We start from the raw sequence: 19,790 nt of genomic DNA, 5'->3' as shown, positions 1-19,790 counted from the left end.
TTTTTATTATTTCTTTATTCTTTATTTTTCATTTAACATTATTATAGTCTCATCACTATTCACGTTTCTTTGGACCTGCGCATTATTTTCCTGTATACATTCCAGCTCCTAGCATGATCACTGCATTTTATGGTTCGATTTTTCCAGAGAACTGCAGATGGAGGTACACTCTTCAGTATTTGCAAGAGGTTGGTAAAGATGTAGTCACCTTTTTTTCTCTATCCTTTTGGAAATGGGGCAGGGTGCATGAGCAGGCACCAGGCAAGGACCGCTGGGCTATAGCTGTTCCCAGCCTCTCAGTTTACAGTAGTCCTCTGCAGTGTATGAGGAGACACCGGGCATAGAAGGGGGGAGCTAAAGTGTATGGGGATACATGGTTTTGTTTTTCATTTTCCTTGTAATGTCTTTTTATCTGCTAAAAAAACACCCTACCCTTAAAGCAGAACTCCAGGCAGAGAGCCTTCTTAATTCCTATGTAAAAAGCTACCTGTCCTGAAGTTGTTACCCACCTTCACATCACTGCTCATTATTCTAAAATCCATACTTTGTTCAGGCATGATAGTACAGCTTTCACTGTACATCCTGACATTGGTGTTGTTTATTCACCCACCTCTCACTCTCTCTATCTGCAGAACCGCTTACATTTTGGTAACCATTCACAAAACAGGTGCTCTGAAAATGAATGAGGAAAAGGGGTACAAACAACACCAACATGAGCTACAGTGGGCCTATACCACAGCAGGAGCTGTATAATGCATACAAAAATATCAATTTGTTAGTAAAAAGCAGCAATCTTGTCATGGAATAGACATCAGCAAAGGTACCTTTTTTTTACACAACAAAAATAAGAAAAGACGCTTTGTTTGGATTTCCACTTTAAGAACAGTTACACAACTCTAAATGGTAGTTTTGAAAACTACAGAAGGTAATGCAGGGGCTTTCAAGACAATTTAGTATAGTCCTTTACTTGACAATTCGAGGGATATAAAAACTTTGCTTGCTGTACTTTCAGTCTGCAAATCTGTAGTTTTGGAAAGAGAAAATATCACAACACTGAATGTGAGCAGGAGTTGGAGTAGCTGGCTGGTAGAGTATCTTTACAAGTCTTGACTGAAGTGATAGACATTTTGGAGCTTTTCCGAAACCTGTGCCTCACTTTGTCTCGAAATTCTTCTGACACATAATAATATACAAAGGGATCTACACAGCTGTTAATGGAACTTACAGTTAAACAGACCATGTAGACAGCATATAGATTCCCATAGCTTTCCATACAGTGCTCAGAGTAATGAATCAAAAGAACCACATTGCTGGGTGTCAAGAAGATTATCACTATCACCAAAACCAAAACACTAAGTTTTATGGCATGGGCATATTTTTCTCCACTTGATATCAGTGCTTGAATAACAGAGATGTAGCAGAAGATTATGATCACCAGAGGTAAAACGAAGCAGACAACAATGGTAGTCATAAAATAATAAAAAAGATAATCCGCTTGCTCTTGTCTGGGAAGAGCATCATGGCATAATGTAATGTCAGCATTTAGTAATGGATAGGATTGTTGCATTGTAGCCAAAGGAACTGTACATAAAACAGAGATTAGCCAGGAAATTGAGCATATGGCAATGGCAAAAGCCTGACTTCTAAATGTTCTAGAGAAGAAAGGGTGGACCACAGCCAAGTAGCGGTCAATACTGATGCTCATGAGGAGAAGAACTGAACAGTACATGTTCCCATAAAAGAAACTAGTTACAGCCCTGCACATTAGCTCTCCAAAGATCCAGTTATTTCCCATGAAGTAATAAAGTATCTTGAAGGGCAGCACCAGGATGAGTAAGAGGTCTGCCACTGCTAGGTTCATTAGGAAGACTGTAGAGGTCATCTTTTTTACTTTGGTCATCAAAACCCACAAAGCAATGCCATTGGCTGGTAATCCTACCAGAAACACTAAAGTATAGATAAACGGTATAACAAGGACAGTGATGGGACTTTTCAGATATTCCATGGATGTTGCGGAAATTGACAAAAATGTATCGTTTAGTTCCCCGTGGAATGATCGTGGAAATAATACATTCTCACAAGTAGTGGTGGCATTAGGCTCTACTTCATTTAAGTAATCTGTAAAGAGATGAAAGGTAAACATATAGATTACAACATTTTACAAGTATTTGAAAAACAATTACTGTTTGTATGAATTTCTTCCACATTTCAGTTGCTAAGAACATTGTAATGAATCCACATTCAAGACCCTACTGCCATTTTGTAATTAAAGTGACAAGTTATTAAAGATCAACTGAACTCTCAATTTCCAGGCACATCAAAACAAAAGGTGTTCAAATATTGCAGTTTGTTTCTTTAGGAAACAGCCACAGCCAGAGTAGAAAAGCCTGTCCCCCTACAACAATCCTGCATGTCTCTTACTCACAGAGGTCTGACACTCCCCCTGCTGAGTCAGACCTATAGCTCTCCAATCAGCAAAGCTCATGCACTCGCCTGCAATAATTATTTAGCTATTTGTGCACTGATATAGATTTACACGGATATAATATTACATACTGTATAGCCTGTTTATTGATGTTGTTTTATCCATTTTCTATAATCTATATTACTAAAAAAAATCAGCAGTAGTAAACCGACAACAAAAAAAATTGGGCCCACTGCAGGTTTATCCTATAATGTGCTAGTATGCAGACTTACCTGCAATGTGCTATAATGTGCTAGTATACAGACTTACCTGCAAATTAAGTCCTCCAGTGCAGCGCAGTCGTAGCTGCCATGGGGCTTCCATCTTCACCTGGTCTGCCACCTGGGTTTGCAGGCTCCAGCTATTTGAATGGCTGGGCCCGTGATGACATCACTCCTGAGAATGCTCGTGGGAACCCTGGCCACAGCATGGCGCTGTGCATTCCACAGCATACTGTGTGGCATAAATGCAGAGTGTCACTGTGCATACGCAGGTGACGCCATCAGCTATTGTCGATGTGAATGCCTCCTAAAAGGTGCATGTTTAGGAGATATTCATTATACCTAAAGGTAAGCCTAATTGTCAAAAATACAGTTTACCAACACCTTAAAGAGGATGTAAACTCTGCTGTTTCTTTTTTTTTAACCTGCAAAGTAAAGACATGATGTGACACTTACCTGCAAACGAAGCCCCTGTTGTCTCCACTGCAGGGTGCGCACAGGAGCCGCCAGTCCCGGCACAGGGCTCCTTCAGAGCGCATGCCCTGATAATTAAATGGCTCAGTATACAGTAAATATCTCCTAAACAGTGCACGTTTAGGAGATATTTACCATACCTATAGGTAAACCTTATTATAGGCTTACCTATAGGTACAAACATTGAGGTTTACTTCCTCTTTAACCTACAGTTATTGCCTTTGTGTATTTAAACGTAAACTAAAGTCCTGCAATAAAACAGAGTTTTTTGGAGAAAGAGTTGTGTACCTAGAAATTTTGTATTTTCTATGTGCTCTGCACAGCATAGTGTGTACAATATACACATTCCTGCACAGGTGTTACATCATCAGTGGCCACCCAGTGGAGGAGCTACGCGGGACCCAGGGGAAGTTGTGGGAAAGATGGTGGCAGTGGAGGTATCTATAAGCCTGGACATCTTATCACTCAAGGAGGGCACATCAGAAGGTAAGTGCCTCTCTATAGGCTATCCCCTCTTCAGTCCATCATGAATGCTGCTGCCAGACTGGCTCCAAATCACCCATCAAATTTAATTCCAAATCCTAACCACAACATACAAAGCCATCCACAACTCTGCCCCAAGCTACATCACCAATCTTGTCTCCAAACATCACCCAAACCGTCCTCTCCACTTTTCTCAAGACCTCCTACTCTCAAGCTCTCTTGTCTCAGTCTCCCATGCTCGTCTCCAGGATTTCTCCAGAGCCTCTCCCATCCTCTGGAAATCGCTACCTCAACCTCTCCGGCTACCCCCTACTCTTGCTACCTTCAGGCGATCCCTGAAAACTCATCTCTTCAGGGAAGCCTATCACGTCTCCAACTAATCTTTTACCACTTCCATCAGCTTATTCCCACACATTTACAACCTTTTGTACCACCTCGCTCACCCTATTAGACTGTAAGCTCTTCTGAGCAGGGCCCTCTTAATCCTCTTGTATTTTAGTATTTTATTGTATTGTCTCCCTTTTATATTATAAAGCGCTGCGTAAACTGTTAGTGCTATATAAACCCTGTAAGTGTACCATAATGCTATGCATTTTTGCATTCTATGGAAAGAGCCCACCAAGCAGACATTAGTTCCACTTTTACGTTAACCTGAGTTTATAATCTGTTTTACAGTATGTGTGGCATCATGCCTTGTTTTATATTGTTTTCAAAATAAATTATTTGTTAAATCCATTGTGGAGTTTCTGTCGATAACAGAATTAAAGAACAATTTACCAGCACTCCAAAAAATGTATTTCCCCAATTTATTGTAAATTTACCAAATTACATAGGTGAAACTGGCATGCCAATGTTTCAGGGCATCGCAGTATTGCAAATATTCATAGTGGAAGGTAACCCATAGCAAGCAGTCACCCCCGAGGAAGGTGCATTCACAATACAGGTGATACTCGAAAAATTAGAATATCATGCAAAAGTTCATTTATTTCACTAATGCAACTTAAAAGGTGAAACTAATATATAAGATAGACTCATTACATGCAAAGCAAGATAGTTCAAGTCGTGATTTGTCATAACTGTGATGATTATGGCTTACAGCTCATGAAAACCCCAAATCCACAATCTCAGAAAATTAGAATGTTGGGAAAAGGTGCAATATTCTAGGCTCAAAGTGTCCCACTCTAATCAGCTAATTAAGCCATAACACCTACAAAGGGTTCCTGAACCTTTAAATGGAGTCTCAGTCTGGTTCAGTAGGAATCACAATCATGGGAAAGACTACTGACCTGACAGTTGTGCAGAAAACCATCATTGACACCCTCCATAAGGAAGGAAAGCCTCAAAAGGTAATTGCAAAAGAAGTTGGATGTTCCCAAAGTGCTGTATCAAAGCACATTAATGGAAAGTTATGTGGAAGGGAAAAGTGTGGAAGAAAAAGGGGCACTGAGGCTGGAATCAGTGCATCAAGAGCCACCACACACAGACGGATCGTGGACATGGGCTTCAAATGTCGTATTCCTCTTGTCAAGCCACTCCTGAACAACAAACAACGTCAGAAATGTCTTACCTGGGTTAAAGAAAACAGACCTGGTTTGTTGCTCAGTGGTCCAAAGTTCTCTTTTCTGACAAGAGAAAACTCACCTGACCTAAACCCCATAGAGAATCTATGGGGCATTGCCAAGAGAAACATGAGACATTAGACCGAACAATGCAGAAGAGCTGAAGGCTGCTATTGAAGCATCCTGGTCTTCCATAACACCTCAGTAGTGCCACAGGCTGATAGCTTCCATGCCACGCCGCGTTGACACAGTAATTGCTGCAAAAGGGGCCCAAACCAAGTACTGAGTACATATGCGTGATTATATATATATATGTAGCACTACCCCTGGAGGAGCTGCTTGTTGTTAAGGGTGGCACAATTACCTCATGGCTCCCCTGAATTTCTAGAGGTGAATGATGCGTATTGCATTTGGTAGAAGTAAAGGAATGTCCAGAACAGGTGTTCTTTGCTGTACTTTTTATTATCCAGCCGGGTAAAAACAATAAAATTGTGGTGAGGAAAGTAAAGTTGAAGAAGAAAGGAGAACAGCAGATTTAGGCGTAATAATAGGGAAACAGTCCTGCTCCCAAGCGTAACACTTCTTTGCTCCACTCCTGCCTGAGTGGGTTTAGTGTACCCGGACAGGCCTCTCTCACTGACCTGGCAGCCGGAGTATCACTTGAACATTTGTAGGATAAAGTCCCTGCCACAGACCCTCCTTGGTGAACTTGAGCTTGAGGAAAAGTCTCTGCCACAGACCCTCCTTGGTGAACTTCAGAGAGACGCCTCTGCCACAGACCCTCTCTGACTTGTAGTTACGGAGGCAATCCTCCTTAGATAAATGATGCCTGGATCGCCTTCAACTTGTTGCTCAGGTACCGACTGACAGGTGATCAATCCTTCAGTGTCCGGCTACCTTGATTCCCGGTGGTTTGTTGAGGCCCTTTTGGATCGCCAGCCTCTCAATGGCGCTCCTCAGACGGACTCCCCACTGAACAGCAATACAGCTTGGGATCCTCAAAGGTGGGAACCCAGTCGCTCAATGGGTTCCCGTCGCTGCTTAGATGCTCCGGGTCAACATGGTCCCGGAACCAGGAACACCGCGTGGCACACACGCCCCGGCCAGGTAGGTCATAAGGCCGGGGCGCCGTGATGTGGTCACCCTAAAGGTGGATGCCACACTCGAAGAAGAAGACTCAGAACCAATGGCGTCTGCCCCATAAATACCCCTCCCCAGCATGCACAGTGAGGCCAAACCCTCCTGATTGGCTGCTGGGGAAGAGCACCCAAACCTTGACTCCACTGCTGCCACCTGCAGCACCGGGGTTTGAAGAACACCCCAATGCAGCAGAATAGCCTACAGCACAGCCAAGCTGAGACAGAGACCCTGTTTTACACTTAACAATTTGGATCAGAGTTTAACTACACTCTGATCTCCCTCTAAATTTAACTAGCACCAGTACCATAAAGTACACAGGCGCTACATATATATATATATATATATATATATATATATATATATATATATATATTTAATATATACTTTTCAGAGGTCCGATATTGTTCTATGTAAAATCCTTGTTTTATTGATTGCATGTAATATTCTCATTTTCTGAAATTGTGGATTTGGGGTTTTCATGAGCTGTTAGCCATAATCATCACAATCGTGGCTTGAACTATCTTGCTTTGCATGTAATGAGTCTATCTCATATATTAGTTTCACCTTTTAAGTTGCATTAGTGAAATAAATGAACTTTTGTACAATATTCAAATTTTTCGAGTATCACCTGTATATTGTGAAAACTGTTTTTGGAGCATTTGCTTGTGATATCTTACTCTGTAGGCCAGTGCCTTGCAATTAGAAGCAGAGATGTCTGTCTGCCGTGTGCATTCCTTTGAATGGATGTTAGTTAGGCTGCCTATCTCATCTAGGCAGCCTACTAGCCAACTTAAAGGGGTTGTAAAGATAAAAAAAAATTCCCTAAATAGCTTTCTTTACCTTAGTGCAGTCCTCCCTCACTTACCTCATCCTTCGATTTTCCTTTTAAAGGTCCTTTTTTCTTCTGATAAATCCTCACTTCCTGTTCTTCTGTCTGTAACCCCACACAGTAATGCAAGGCTTTCTCCCTGGTGTGGAGAAAGTCTCTTGAGGGGGGAGGGGGCGAGCAGGCAGGTCAGGACACTCTCTACTTTGCAGATAGAGAAAAGAGCTGTGTGTTAGTGGGCGTCCTGACACTCCTGCTCGCCCCCTCTCCCCTCAAGAGGCTTTCTCCACACCAGTGTGTAGTTACAGACAGAAGAACAGGAAGTGAGGATTTCTCAGAAGAAATAGGGACATTTAAAAGCAAAATGGAAGGATGAGGTAAGTGAAGGAGGACTGCACTAAGGTAAAAGCAGCTATTTGGGGAAACAAAATTACCTTTACAACCCCTTTAAGGAGCAATCATGACAAGCTAACAAACACTAGGAGCTTTGAAATAGATGCCCAAAAAACAATATGCTTTGGAAAACTGTCGGCGTATAACGAGCACTTTTTTCTCCTTAAAATCAGGGGGAAATCGTGGGTGCGCGCCATACTCCGATAGCATACCTCGGAGGGGAAGGAGGGGGAAATCACGGAGCTTGTCATCTCCTCTCGGCTGTCACGTCACACACGCACAGTCCTGCCTCCGCCACCAGCATTGGACCAGTGTTCTGTCTGTCACAGGAGATGGTCCAATGCCGATGGTGGAGGCGGGCCTGTGCATGTGTGACGTGACAGCCAAGAGGAGATGACGGCTCAGTGATTTCCGGCGGGCGCTCGTGCCCCTCCTTCCCGTCAGAGATATGCCATATGTCCCGCCCGAGATATGCCATATGTACCGCCCGAGATATGCCATATGTACCGCTACATATGTACCGCTACAGTCTCGGCCAGTGCTGCTGGTTTCCTCACCCTCCCCTGTTCTGTGTGCTGCTGTTGTACTTTGGCCAGGTATGACTAGATATGCATGTTCCAATGAATTAGTGACCTCACTGTAATATACTGTATATACAGTTCAGAAGGATGCATTGTGACAGGAACAGTTAAAGCAGGCAACTCAATGCTCACAGAGCAGCACTGTAATTTTTAATACGTAAATGTGAACATTGCATTCATTTAAATTTGTATACTAAATTAATGCATTTTCTATATGCTACAGGAGCTAAAAATGTGTTTTTCCAGAAAATGTCCTCTTAAAATTGGGGTACGCGTTATACGCCGGCGAGCGTTATACGCCGATAAATACGGTATTTGTGTTTCTGCAGTACCCTAAGAAATCTGCCTTTTTCTCGTTAACTCCTCCTGCAAAATAGCAGTGCAGCCCCTGTGCACAGCCACCTGTAATGCAAGGATTTCCCTGCTTCTGCTTTATTTGTTTGTGAATTTGTGCTCTCTCCACCTCTTTTGCTGCTTCATGATCATTATTCATCATTACATTACATCTGTCATCAGGAGGGTAGCTATAATGTGATATTAAATTCTGCCTCTATCAAAATAGCTCCCTCCACACAGAGACCCAAAGCATGGTAAATTAGTTTTTTAGGGAGGCCAAAGGCAATACTGTGAACTAGCTGTTTGTCCTCACAGCTCCACAGTTCAGGTCCTAATATATATAATATGCACAAGACTAAAATATCTGGAAACCATTTATAATCATTGGTTTCTTGTTGAAATTAAAATCTATTTAAATTAGATGATATACATTTTTGTTGGTACAGGAGCATTTTTTAACACTGGTATTAAAATGACCTTTTCAGTTTTGGTGCTGCTATTTGCCGTTTGCACAGCAGTCAGTACTCATGATTAGCAAGCTCCTCCATTCCATAAACTCCTTTCTTCCCTGTGTGTTTCTGAACTTGTCACAGCCAGCCAGGGGCATTGTAAAGCATAATGGCTACCATTTGTGCTACACAGGGTGCTATTACTACAGATCATACAGGGTTGCTGCTGATGTTTGTCCCTCACCCAGGAAAACAAGTAGTCCAGCAATGACAGCAGGCCCTTGTGTCTGAGGACCAGAGTATGGAGTAGGGTTGCCACCTGTCCAGGATTCACTTGGACAGTTCGGGTTTGGAAGCATATGTCCGCTTTTCAAACTGCTTGAAACCCGGACACATTATTCAGACTGGGCTATGGCCTCCCAGCAGGGTTGCTGCTTCCAGTTGTCTAAGCTGAGAGTGTCTGTTATGCCGCGTACACACGATCGGTTTGTCTGATGAAAACGGTCTGGTGATGGTTGTTCCCAGGGATGTATTTTGGGCCCTTTTTAAATACTGGTGCTATACTGGCTTTTCTCCAATCAGCTGGTACCGTTCCAGTCAGTAAAAATTGGAAACAATGGTCTGGCAATTACTTGACCGAGTTCCCTAAGTACCCTCAGGTGCAAGTCATCTGGTCCCGGTGATTTATTAATGTTAAGTTTCCCAAGTCTAATTTTAATTCTGTCCTCTGTTAACCATGGAGGTGCTTCCTGTGATGTGTCATGAGGATAAACACTGCACTTTTGGTTACTGAAGACCCCCGATTCCCTCGTGAAGACTGGGGAAAATAATAAATCCAATACCTTCGCCATCTCCCCATCCTTTGTAACCAGATGACCTTCCTCATTTTTTATGGGGCCAATATGGCCTGTCCTCCCTTTTTTACTGTTTACATACGTAAAGAATTTATTGGGATTTTTTTGCTTTCCTCTGCAATGTGTCCTTTTTGTTCTATCTTAGCCTCCCTAAGTGCACCCTTACATTTCTTGTTGCATTCCTTATAAAGTCTGAATGCTGATGATGATTCCTCAACCTTGTATTTTTTGAAGGTCTTCTCCTTTGCTTTTATATGCATTTTTACATTGGAGTTAAGCCATCCAGGACTTTTGTTCGCTTTTAAATGTATTACCCAATGGGATGCATTGGCTAATGCCCTTATTTATATATGCCCTTAAAGCAAACCCATCTCTCCTCTGTGTTCTATGTTCCTAAGATTTTATTCCAGTTTATGCCTTCTAGCAAGGTTCGTAGTTTAGGGAAGTTGGCTCTTTTGAAACTCAGTGTCTTTGTATTCCCATTGTGTTTCCTATTTGTGTAATTTATACTGAAGCCAATTGACCGGTGATCGCTGTTTCCTAAATTGCCCCGTATTTCCACATCCGTGATCATGTCTGTATTGTTGGTAATCAGTAGATCCAGTAACGCTTTATTTCTAGTTGGTGCGTCTACCATCCAAACCATGAAATTGTCCTGCAAGACATTTAGGAACTGGCAAGCCTTAGACGAATGCATGGTTTCCTCCGCCCAGTGTATGTTTGGATAATTAAAATCCCCCATTATAATAACATTTTCCATCCTTGCTGCTAATCCAAATTGTGAAACGAGATCTGTCTCCCCCCTCCTCCCTCAGGTTAGGGGACCTAGAGCATAATCCCAGTATTATTTTCCCCTTAGCTTCATCCCTTTGGAGCTCTACCCATAAGTATTCCACCTCTTCCCTAGCTCCCTCAATGATATCATCTCTCACATTCATTTATACATTCTTCTTGGCATAGGCATACCCCCCCCTTTTACCCTCTCTATCCCTGCGATAAAGGGTATACCCTTGAATGGTTACCTGCCAATCATGTGAGCTGTTGAACCAGGTCTCTGAAATTCCCTCAAAATCAAAATCCTTTTCATACAACAGTATCTCTAGTTCACCAATCTTGTCCGAGCGGCTTCTGGCATTGGTGAATGTAACAGAATGGCCCGTGACACCCAGAGACTTTTGAAGGATGGGGGGTACTCCTGTGCCAGCGTCACTAATGACTCTTGGGTCTAGGGTCATTCTGTGCCCCTTTTGGGCATAGGGTGACTGAGAAATATTAATTATAAATTACATGAGATGGGACATTACTGATAATTCATGTTTTGCAGGATATCTTGGAATATTACAAGTTGTTAAAGTATGACTCCAAATGGAGTGTTTTCATTCAATGGGGGGACACATGCTTTTGAGGTGTTAATTGCGTCTGCTCCTAGACATTCCGTTGTGTGATGCTAATACTGTTTGTGTCCATTGTACTAATTAAGTCTGAAAGGTCAGATGTCTCCTTTCAGGGGTAGGGAATTAGCATGTCAATTATGTTTAGTAAAGGAATGTGTTTTGTGTAACAGGTGAGGGGAACTTGTCGCAGAGCCAGACCGTCTGGGTAATGAGTAGTAATTAACTCACCTGAATGTCATTATCTAAAAGAATGTGATTGATGCCCCATTGTGTGATGTGTGGGTGGAGTGTGTCTTTGTTCATTTGATTACTGTAACATATTTGTACTGTATATAAGAAAGCTAAGGAACCATTAAAAGTGTTCATTCATACATTTTGAAACCAGTAACAGAGCTTGTCTCATTATTCTGGGAAATGGAATGGATCGTGTCTGATGTCTGTCGGACTGTCGGATAAGCTGTCGTGGGGCGATGGAATGGAATATCGTAAACGGTGGTGACCGTTACAGTGAACATGTCCTTAGCCCTTATTCATATCCCCCCTTTTGTATCACCCCCCTTTTTACATTCCTGTCCTCACCCCACCTATTACACGCCTGTCCTCACTCCCCCTTTATATCACCCCTCCTCTTCAGATTCCTGTCCTCGCCCTTCCTTCACATCATCCCCGACTTCCCCCATCTCCATTACAGCAGTGACATAGCCTGTCCTACCTTACAAAGGGTGGAGGGCGGGAGGCACATCAGGTCTAGGGGTGACATTGGGAGGCAGGACTATTCCAGATGGAGGGCTGAAGTTGTACAACTTTTCCTGGTAACCAGCTTGTGATTGGTTGCTAGGACCGCCCTGCGTCTTAGCAACCAATCACCTGCTGGTTAACTTGAGGGGACAGCACATTTACACTGTTATACAAGCTGTACACTCACTACTTTACATTGTAGTAGTAAATGTAATTTCTTTAGTGTTATTACATGAAAAGATATAATAAAATATTTACATAAATATATAAAGGCCAGTATGGTGGCCTGAATTTATGGGAGGAGTCCAGGGGGTATTTAAAGCAGACCACTCACCTGTGCTCTTTGTCGGTTCCAGTGCGCGATTCATTACGTCACCAGGCCGACTCTTCCCAGCTCACTTGCTGTTCGTGAGTCTGTGCACTCGATTACCAGTGTGTTGCGGCTTCTCCATTCGTGGTCTTCATCAGCGGTTCCCTCTCGCTGTTGCAGGTAGGATTCAAACCTTTTTCGTATCTTCTGCAATGTTGCGATTTGTTATTTTGTTTCCTTTCCTGCATCCCTTTCGCATTGAGCTGCCTCCAAGTTGTTGACGGTTGTGTCCCTACATCATTTGGCACAGGCATAGTACATTTGTAGGTTTCCTCTGCCTTGTTTGTCATCCTATCCACAAACAAACAATTCGTTCGTAGATTCAACCCTTTGAGACGATGTCTGTCGTTGTCCGATACCACTTGACACAGGCTTCACTGGTTATAGGATTCACTGTTTATGGGGTTGCCACCTTATCCATTAGGAGATTAGCAGATATTGATTGCATGGGTTCTGTGGCTGATTGAGGAGGTAATTAGACCCACCTGTTGCCTTGTCTGCACTTTGATTAGCCTTGGGGGCTGGGTGGTTGGCATGTGTTCGGTTTTTAGAGTAGGGGGTGGCACCCTAACACGCTCCACAGTCCAATTCATGTCGGATTCATTTCATACAATTTACAACCAATTCATATCCATTTCATACACTTTACAACCGATTCGTATGGGATTCATTTCATGCATTTTTACAACCGATTCGTATCATATTAATTTCATACACTTACAACCGATTTGTATCAGAATAATTTCATGCACCTTACAACCGATTTGTATCGGATTAATTCCATGCACTCTACAACCGATTCGTATCAGATTAATTTCGTACACTTTACAACCGATTCGTATCGGATTAATTTTATCCACTCTTCAACCGATTCGTATTGGACTCATTTCATACACTTTACAACCGATTCGTATCGGAATAATTTCACTTTACAACCAATTCGTATCGCATTTATTTCATACATTTTACAACCGATTAATTTCAGAGTAATTTCATACACCTTACAACTGATTTGTATCGGATTAATTTCATGCACTCTCAACCGTTTCGTATTGGACCCATTTCATACACTTTACAACCGATTCGTATCGGAATAACCTTTACAGATCATTTCTCCAGTGGCACACAGTCGAGCCACTCACCATTTTCTGTCTGTCATTTCTCCTTTAGATTTAGTCGAGTTCAGGTTCCATCCTGCACCAGGTTGGACGTTATTTTTGTCAGGTAACAAAAAAAACACACAGGGATCGCATCTTCAACAGGGCCAGTCGCATAGCATGAGTGGGCCCGCTTGTTTTATCGGGTAAAAAAAAAAAAACAGGACTTTTATGTCACCCATACCACAGACCTGTCGACTGAGTTTTCAACCTCATCTAGGACTTCGCTACTAGGGTGCCAGGCAAGTTTGTAGTACAAGGGTTCCTCTCGCACCCTTTCACTAAACGTTTACTTCACATACATGAATGGGTGGCTCATTGGGCGTCTTTCATTTCACGTCTCTCAGATGCAAGACCTCAAATCCTCAGGCTGGACCCAGCATTGATAGCAGATTTAACAATGTGGGATAAGTTCCTTACAAATTGGAACGGTATATCTAGGTTCATCCCTTCAACTTCAGCTCTGTCACCTCAGGTAGTTACGGATGCTGCAGCCTCCACAGGTTTCGCTGTAATACTGTAATATTTGGCCTTCATTGGTTCGCAGGGCCTTGGCCTCCAAAGATTCTTCTAATCCCTGGATTTACTCAGTCATGATCACTGTTCGATAAATGGGGGTTTTACCTTTAGTGGCACAGGCAGCCAGATACTGTACAGACACCACCTGGCTCGCTTTCGACATCATTCCATTCTTCATCTTGTAGTCTCCAAAACTCAACATGCTGGCCCCGGGATTGATGTCAAGTTCTTTCAAACTAACTGCCTACTAGCGATACTCGACCGATTACTATGTCACCTACCCAGACAGTCTAGACCGTTGTGACCTTTTCTGACCAGCTCCCTGAGTGGCAGCCAATTCACCAGGCACCTCAGAATCCTACTGATAACCTAGGCCTCGACCCTGGCCGGTTCTCTGGACACTCCTTCCGGATTGGGGCAGCCTCGGTCGCATCTCAGAATGGAGTACCAAACCTTGTTATTAACCACTTGCTAACTGGGCACTTAAACCCCCTTCCTGCCCAGACCAATTTTCAGCTTTCAGCGCTGTCACTCTTTGGCCACGCACAGACGACCAAACATGTACGATGAAACCGGTCCGCCGGACCGTTTTCACCGTACATGTCTGCCTGGGGATTTCTGTATGGTGGCTGTACTCACCATCATACAGAAATCCGCGCGTAAACAATACGCGGGGCGTGTCTGCGCCGTCGCCGCGACGATGACGTGGCGACGTGGGCGGCCCTGCCAGTTCAATGCTTCCACGCATGCGTCGAAGTCATTCGACGCATGCGAGGGATGGCGGGTGCTCGGACATGTACGGTAGGTCTGTACAGACGACCGAACATATCCGAGCGGGCAGTATTTCAGCGGGCTGTTTTAAAACAAGTCCAGAAATATTTGCCCGCTGGAAAAAGGCCCGGCGGGCAAATGTATGCTGGAATCCTGTCCGCTCGGGCCTACACACGACCGAACATGTCTGCTGAAACAGACATGTTTCAGCAGACATGTTCGGTCGTGTGTACGGCCCATTTGAATGACAATTGCGTGATCATGTTACAGTGTACCCAAATAAAAATTGTATTTTTATTTTTTACACAAATAGAGCTTTCTTTTGGTTGTATTTAATTGCAGCTTGTTTTTTTATTTTTTGCTAAATAAAACAAAAAATTACCAAACATATTGAAAAAACAAAACAAAGCTGCTTCATGGTTTGTTATAAAATTTTGAAAACAGGAAATTTTTCTCCTTCACTGATGTGAGCTGATGAGGCTGCACTGATGGGCACTGATACGCTACGCTGATGGGCACTGATAAGGCGGCACTGATAAGGCGGCACTAATGAGGCGGCTCTGAGAGATGGCACTGATGGGTGGCACTGATAAGCAGCACTAATAAGTGGCACTGATGGGCACTGATGATCACTAATGTGCACTGGTAGGCATTGATCTGTGGCACTGATTATGAGACACTGATGGGCATCAATTGGCGGCACTGTGGGCACTGGCAGCTGACACTGAAAGGCACAGAAAATGCAGCTGTCGCTTTCTGTGTAAGGGACTGAAGTCGGTGATCAGCTTTTTTTTCACCTCACATGTTACCAAGCTTCTGTTTACATCACGTGATCATTGGCTGACAGCTGATCACGTGGTAAGAGTTATTCCCCTATCCAAGTTTTTTGCCCCCTTTCTTGGCATACCGACCAGCAAACCAAGGAACACCTCAGGTTTATGTCATGTTGTAAGTCTTGTGGCATGTTTATGTGGTTCATATCTGTCTCGGTCGAAGGGTTTCGACCATAAATAAGAAGGCCAGTATGGTGGCCTGGGGGTGTTTAAAGCAGACCACTCACCTATGGTCTTTGTCAGATCCAGTGCGCTATACCCAATTGTAAGTCTTGTCGCGTGTTTATGTGGTTCATATCTGTCTCAGCCGAAGGGCTTTGACTATATATATACTATATTGCCAAAAGTATTGGGAAACCTGCTTTTACACACGCATGAACTTTAATGGCATCCCAGTCTTTGTCAGCTATAACAGCTTCAACTCTTCTGGGAAGGCTGTCCACAAGGTTTAGGAGTGTGTCTATGGGAATGTTTGACCATTCTATCAAAAGCGCATTTGTGAGGTCAGGCACTGATGTTGGACCAGAAGGCCTGGCTTGCAGTCTCCACGCTAATTAATCCCAAAGGTGTTCGGATTGAGGTCAGGACTCTGTGCAGGAAAGTCAGGTTTCTCCACTCAACTCGCTCATCTATGTCTTTATAGAACCTTGCTTTGTGCACTGGTGCGCAGTTATGTTGGAACAGGAAGGGGCCATCCCAAAACTGTTCCCACAAAGTTGGGAGCAGGAAATTTACCAAAATGTCTTGGTATGCTGACGTCTTAAGAGTTCCCTAACTAAGGGGCCAAAGCCAACCCCTGAAAAACAACCCCACACCAAATCCCCCCTTCACTAAATGATTTGGACCAGTGCACAAAGCAAGGTCCATAAGGACATTAAATGAGTGAGTTTGGAGTGGAGCTACTTGACTGGCCTGCACAGAGTCCTGACCTCAACCCGACAGAACACCTTTGGCATGAATTGCAGCTGAGACTGCGAGCCAGTCCTTCTCGTCCAACATCAGAGCCTGACCTCACAAATGCGCTTCTGCAAGAATGGTCAAACATTCCCATAGACACACTCCTAAACCTTGTTGACATCCTACTTAGAAGAGTTCAAACTGTTATAGCTGCAAAGGGTGGGCCAACTGAATATTGAACCCTACGGACTAAGATTGGGATGCCATTAAAATTGATGTGCGTGTAAAGGCAGGTGTCCCAATACTTTTGGCAATATAGGGCTAGATTCAGGTAGCCCTGCGTAATATTGTGCAGGCGTAACGTATCTCCGATACGTTACGCCGCCGTAAATTAGGGCGCAAGTTCCGTATTCAGAAAGAACTTGCGCCCTAAGTAACGGCGGCGTAACGTATGTGCTCCGGCGTAAGCCCGCCTAATTCAAATTTGGATGATGCGGGCGTGTTTTACTTAAATTTAGTGTGACCCCACGTATTTGACATTTTTTACGAACGGCGCATGCGCCATTCGTAAAAGAATCCCAGTGCGCATGCTCGAAATTCTGCCGCAAATCGTCAATGCTTTAGATGTGAACGTAACTTACGTGTACGTTCACGTAGGCTGTAGCCCTATTCGCGAACGACTTCAAATTTCAAAATTTGACGCGGTAACGACGTCCATACTTAACATTGCGTACGCCTCATAAGAGCAGGAGCAACCTTACGCCGAAAAAAAGCCTAACGTAAACGACGTAACAAAATAGCGCCGGGCGTAAGTACGTTTGTGAATCGTCGTATCTACCTAATTAGCATATTCCTCTGCATAAATCGACGGAAGCGCCACCTAGTGGTCAGCGTAAATATGCAGCCTAAGATACGACGGTGTAAGACACTTACGCCAGTCGGATCTTAGGGAAATCTATGCGTAACTGATTCTATGAATCAGGCGCATAGATACGACGCCGCAACTCAGAGATACGACAGCATATCTGGAGATACGCCGTCGTATCTCCTACCTGAATCCAGCCCATAGTGTATATATTTAGTTTGTCGGCTTAAGTGCGCATTAAATTAAGTAAAACATAAATAAAGTTATTTGGGCTAATAAATACATTGCACATTACTCATACAATGATACTAAAATAAACACCAGCAATTGAACCTAAAATTATCACTTAAAATAATGTTATTAGTATATAAAGTCTCTTGTAAATAAAGGTATGTGCAATACCGTAAATACCATGTCAGAGAAACCTATTTAAATTAGTTCCTAGGGAGAGAGATAAAATCATGGAAATATTGCGTGTATACACGTAGGCTTGTTTTTTCTTAGCCACGTAAATAGGAATATATTGGGAATTAACCCATAACCACCAATCAGATTGTAGCTTTTGTCAATTTAAAGACTTCCAAAAAGTTAAATATGATGACTGCTATAGCTTACAGTTTATAGCATCTTAATCTATGAGTAAAAAAAACAAAAAACAGACTTTAGTTGCAGCCTATTACTTAATTTTCAGTCCATATTTTATAAATATATAACATGACATATATCTATATTCAGCCGTAATAACCATTTAAGATTATCAGTTTTTTAACATCCATACAATGTTTCCCAGGATTCCACAGATCGTTGGGGCACACTAGTTAGCACACACCCCTTGAATATCTTCTAAATATGTTTACATGGGAATAATCAGATAATGAAAACTCTGCTGTACGTGATATATGTGGCTATACATTGTACATACCATCGTAGTCCTGTGTGGCTAAAGACCTGGACAATAAAGCGTGCAGCAGTATAGGGATAGAGAATGACCACAAGCAGCCTGTTGAGCCCATGATGTTCATGAACTGCTGAGGACCAAAAAGCAAAGGAAGTTGTGCTGCTGATTACCCACTTCCTATCTCAGCAAACATACTGAAAGGGTCCTAAGAGGAAACATAGCATTAGATACAGGGGGAGGGAGACAAGTCAATGTGAAACAAATGAGAACTTCCTAATAGGGAGGTGTGTAAAGGGAGCTACATATGAACCGTAATTATTGTACTGTTGTCATATGTCTGCTTCCTTTCTCCTGAGAACATCGTGTGATGGATGTCTCTGTTTTTAGCTCTGCACGTTTGAGCTGGTCTTTTTTTCATGTTTTGTTTAAATTCTTAGGAGAACATTAAACTATGGAAATGGTTTATGCTTGCGAAGATATGTTTAAACAAGTACCGTTTAAAAAGTATGAATTCCAAAATGTATACTTCACATATTTTTCTGTAGTATGAATTGGTGTTGCCGTCTATAAAGCATGGTGGTAGAATTCCTTCCATAAACTATGTTCCCATCATCCGTAAACAGGAAGGAGCAAAACAGGACTTAAGCGTTTGTTTAGGAAAACGGACTTGCTGTTTTATACTAGGAGGTTGAAGAATTTTTCAACTGCTGTTATTTATTTTATGTACTGCCATGAATTTATGGTCTTTTAGGTTTGTAGATGTAGATATGAATACGGTCAGTTCCATGGAAACCTAAAGAAATTGCAACAGACATACCTACAGGTCCCTGATACGTATTGCTGTTTACTCAAACGCCCAACGTCGGATTCCGGGATGGACTCATCTTTCTTTCTCCTCTCTTTCTTTCTTTTCTACCACATCTTTATTTCATGCTTACCTCTGTTATCGTGTTTCTATGTTTTTCTCGTTTCTCTTCTCTTTGGTTAAGCGGGACACTCCTGGGTATATCGTTGGGAATAGGGTCCCCTATAGAGGACAGTTGTAATAAACGATTGCTGAAAAAATCTTGCTTATTATGTAACTATGCCACCTGGACTAACTTACTGTGGTTTTACCTTAGCAATGATGTATAACAGGGACCATGTTGTCTTGTATACAGGGAGTGCAGAATTATTAGGCAAATGAGTATTTTGACCACATCATCCTCTTTATGCATGTTGTCTTACTCCAAGCTGTATAGGCTCGAAAGCCTACTACCAATTAAGCATATTAGGTGATGTGCATCTCTGTAATGAGAAGGGGTGTGGTCTAATGACATCAACACCCTATATCAGGTGTGCATAATTATTAGGCAACTTCCTTTCCTTTGGCAAAATGGGTCAAAAGAAGGACTTGACAGGCTCAGAAAAGTCAAAAATAGTGAGATATCTTGCAGAGGGATGCAGCACTCTTAAAATTGCAAAGCTTCTGAAGCGTGATCATCGAACAATCAAGCGTTTCATTCAAAATAGTCAACAGGGTCGCAAGAAGCGTGTGGAAAAACCAAGGCGCAAAATAACTGCCCATG

General features: G+C 42.7%; 1 protein-coding gene across 1 annotated transcript; it reads right to left on the bottom strand.

The window, feature by feature from the left end:
• F2RL3 (F2R like thrombin or trypsin receptor 3) lies at nucleotides 1-18,443 on the bottom strand. Its single transcript, XM_040321165.1, has 2 exons — nucleotides 18,247-18,443; nucleotides 1-2,118 (listed from the first exon to the last, which is right to left on the bottom strand). Exons 1-2 carry the CDS (start codon nucleotides 18,344-18,346, stop codon nucleotides 1,046-1,048), a joined length of 1,173 nt encoding a protein of 390 aa, XP_040177099.1. The 5' UTR covers nucleotides 18,347-18,443; the 3' UTR covers nucleotides 1-1,045.
• Nucleotides 18,444-19,790: the final 1,347 nt, after the last annotated feature.

This window comes from Rana temporaria, chromosome 1 (assembly GCF_905171775.1).
Source record: "Rana temporaria chromosome 1, aRanTem1.1, whole genome shotgun sequence".
Classification (NCBI taxonomy): Eukaryota; Metazoa; Chordata; class Amphibia; order Anura; family Ranidae; genus Rana; species Rana temporaria.
The sequence above is the reverse complement of the archived record's forward strand: the minus strand, read 5'-3'. Positions and strand labels throughout refer to the sequence as shown.

Bases quoted from the DNA above. Each gene is read 5' to 3' on its own strand.
- F2RL3 (XM_040321165.1), bottom strand. From the start codon at position 18,346: ATGAACATCATGGGCTCAACAGGCTGCTTGTGGTCATTCTCTATCCCT. The intron at 2,119-18,246 runs GTATGTACAATG...ATCTCTTTACAG, and splicing joins AGCCACACAGGACTACGATG to ATTACTTAAATGAAGTAGAG.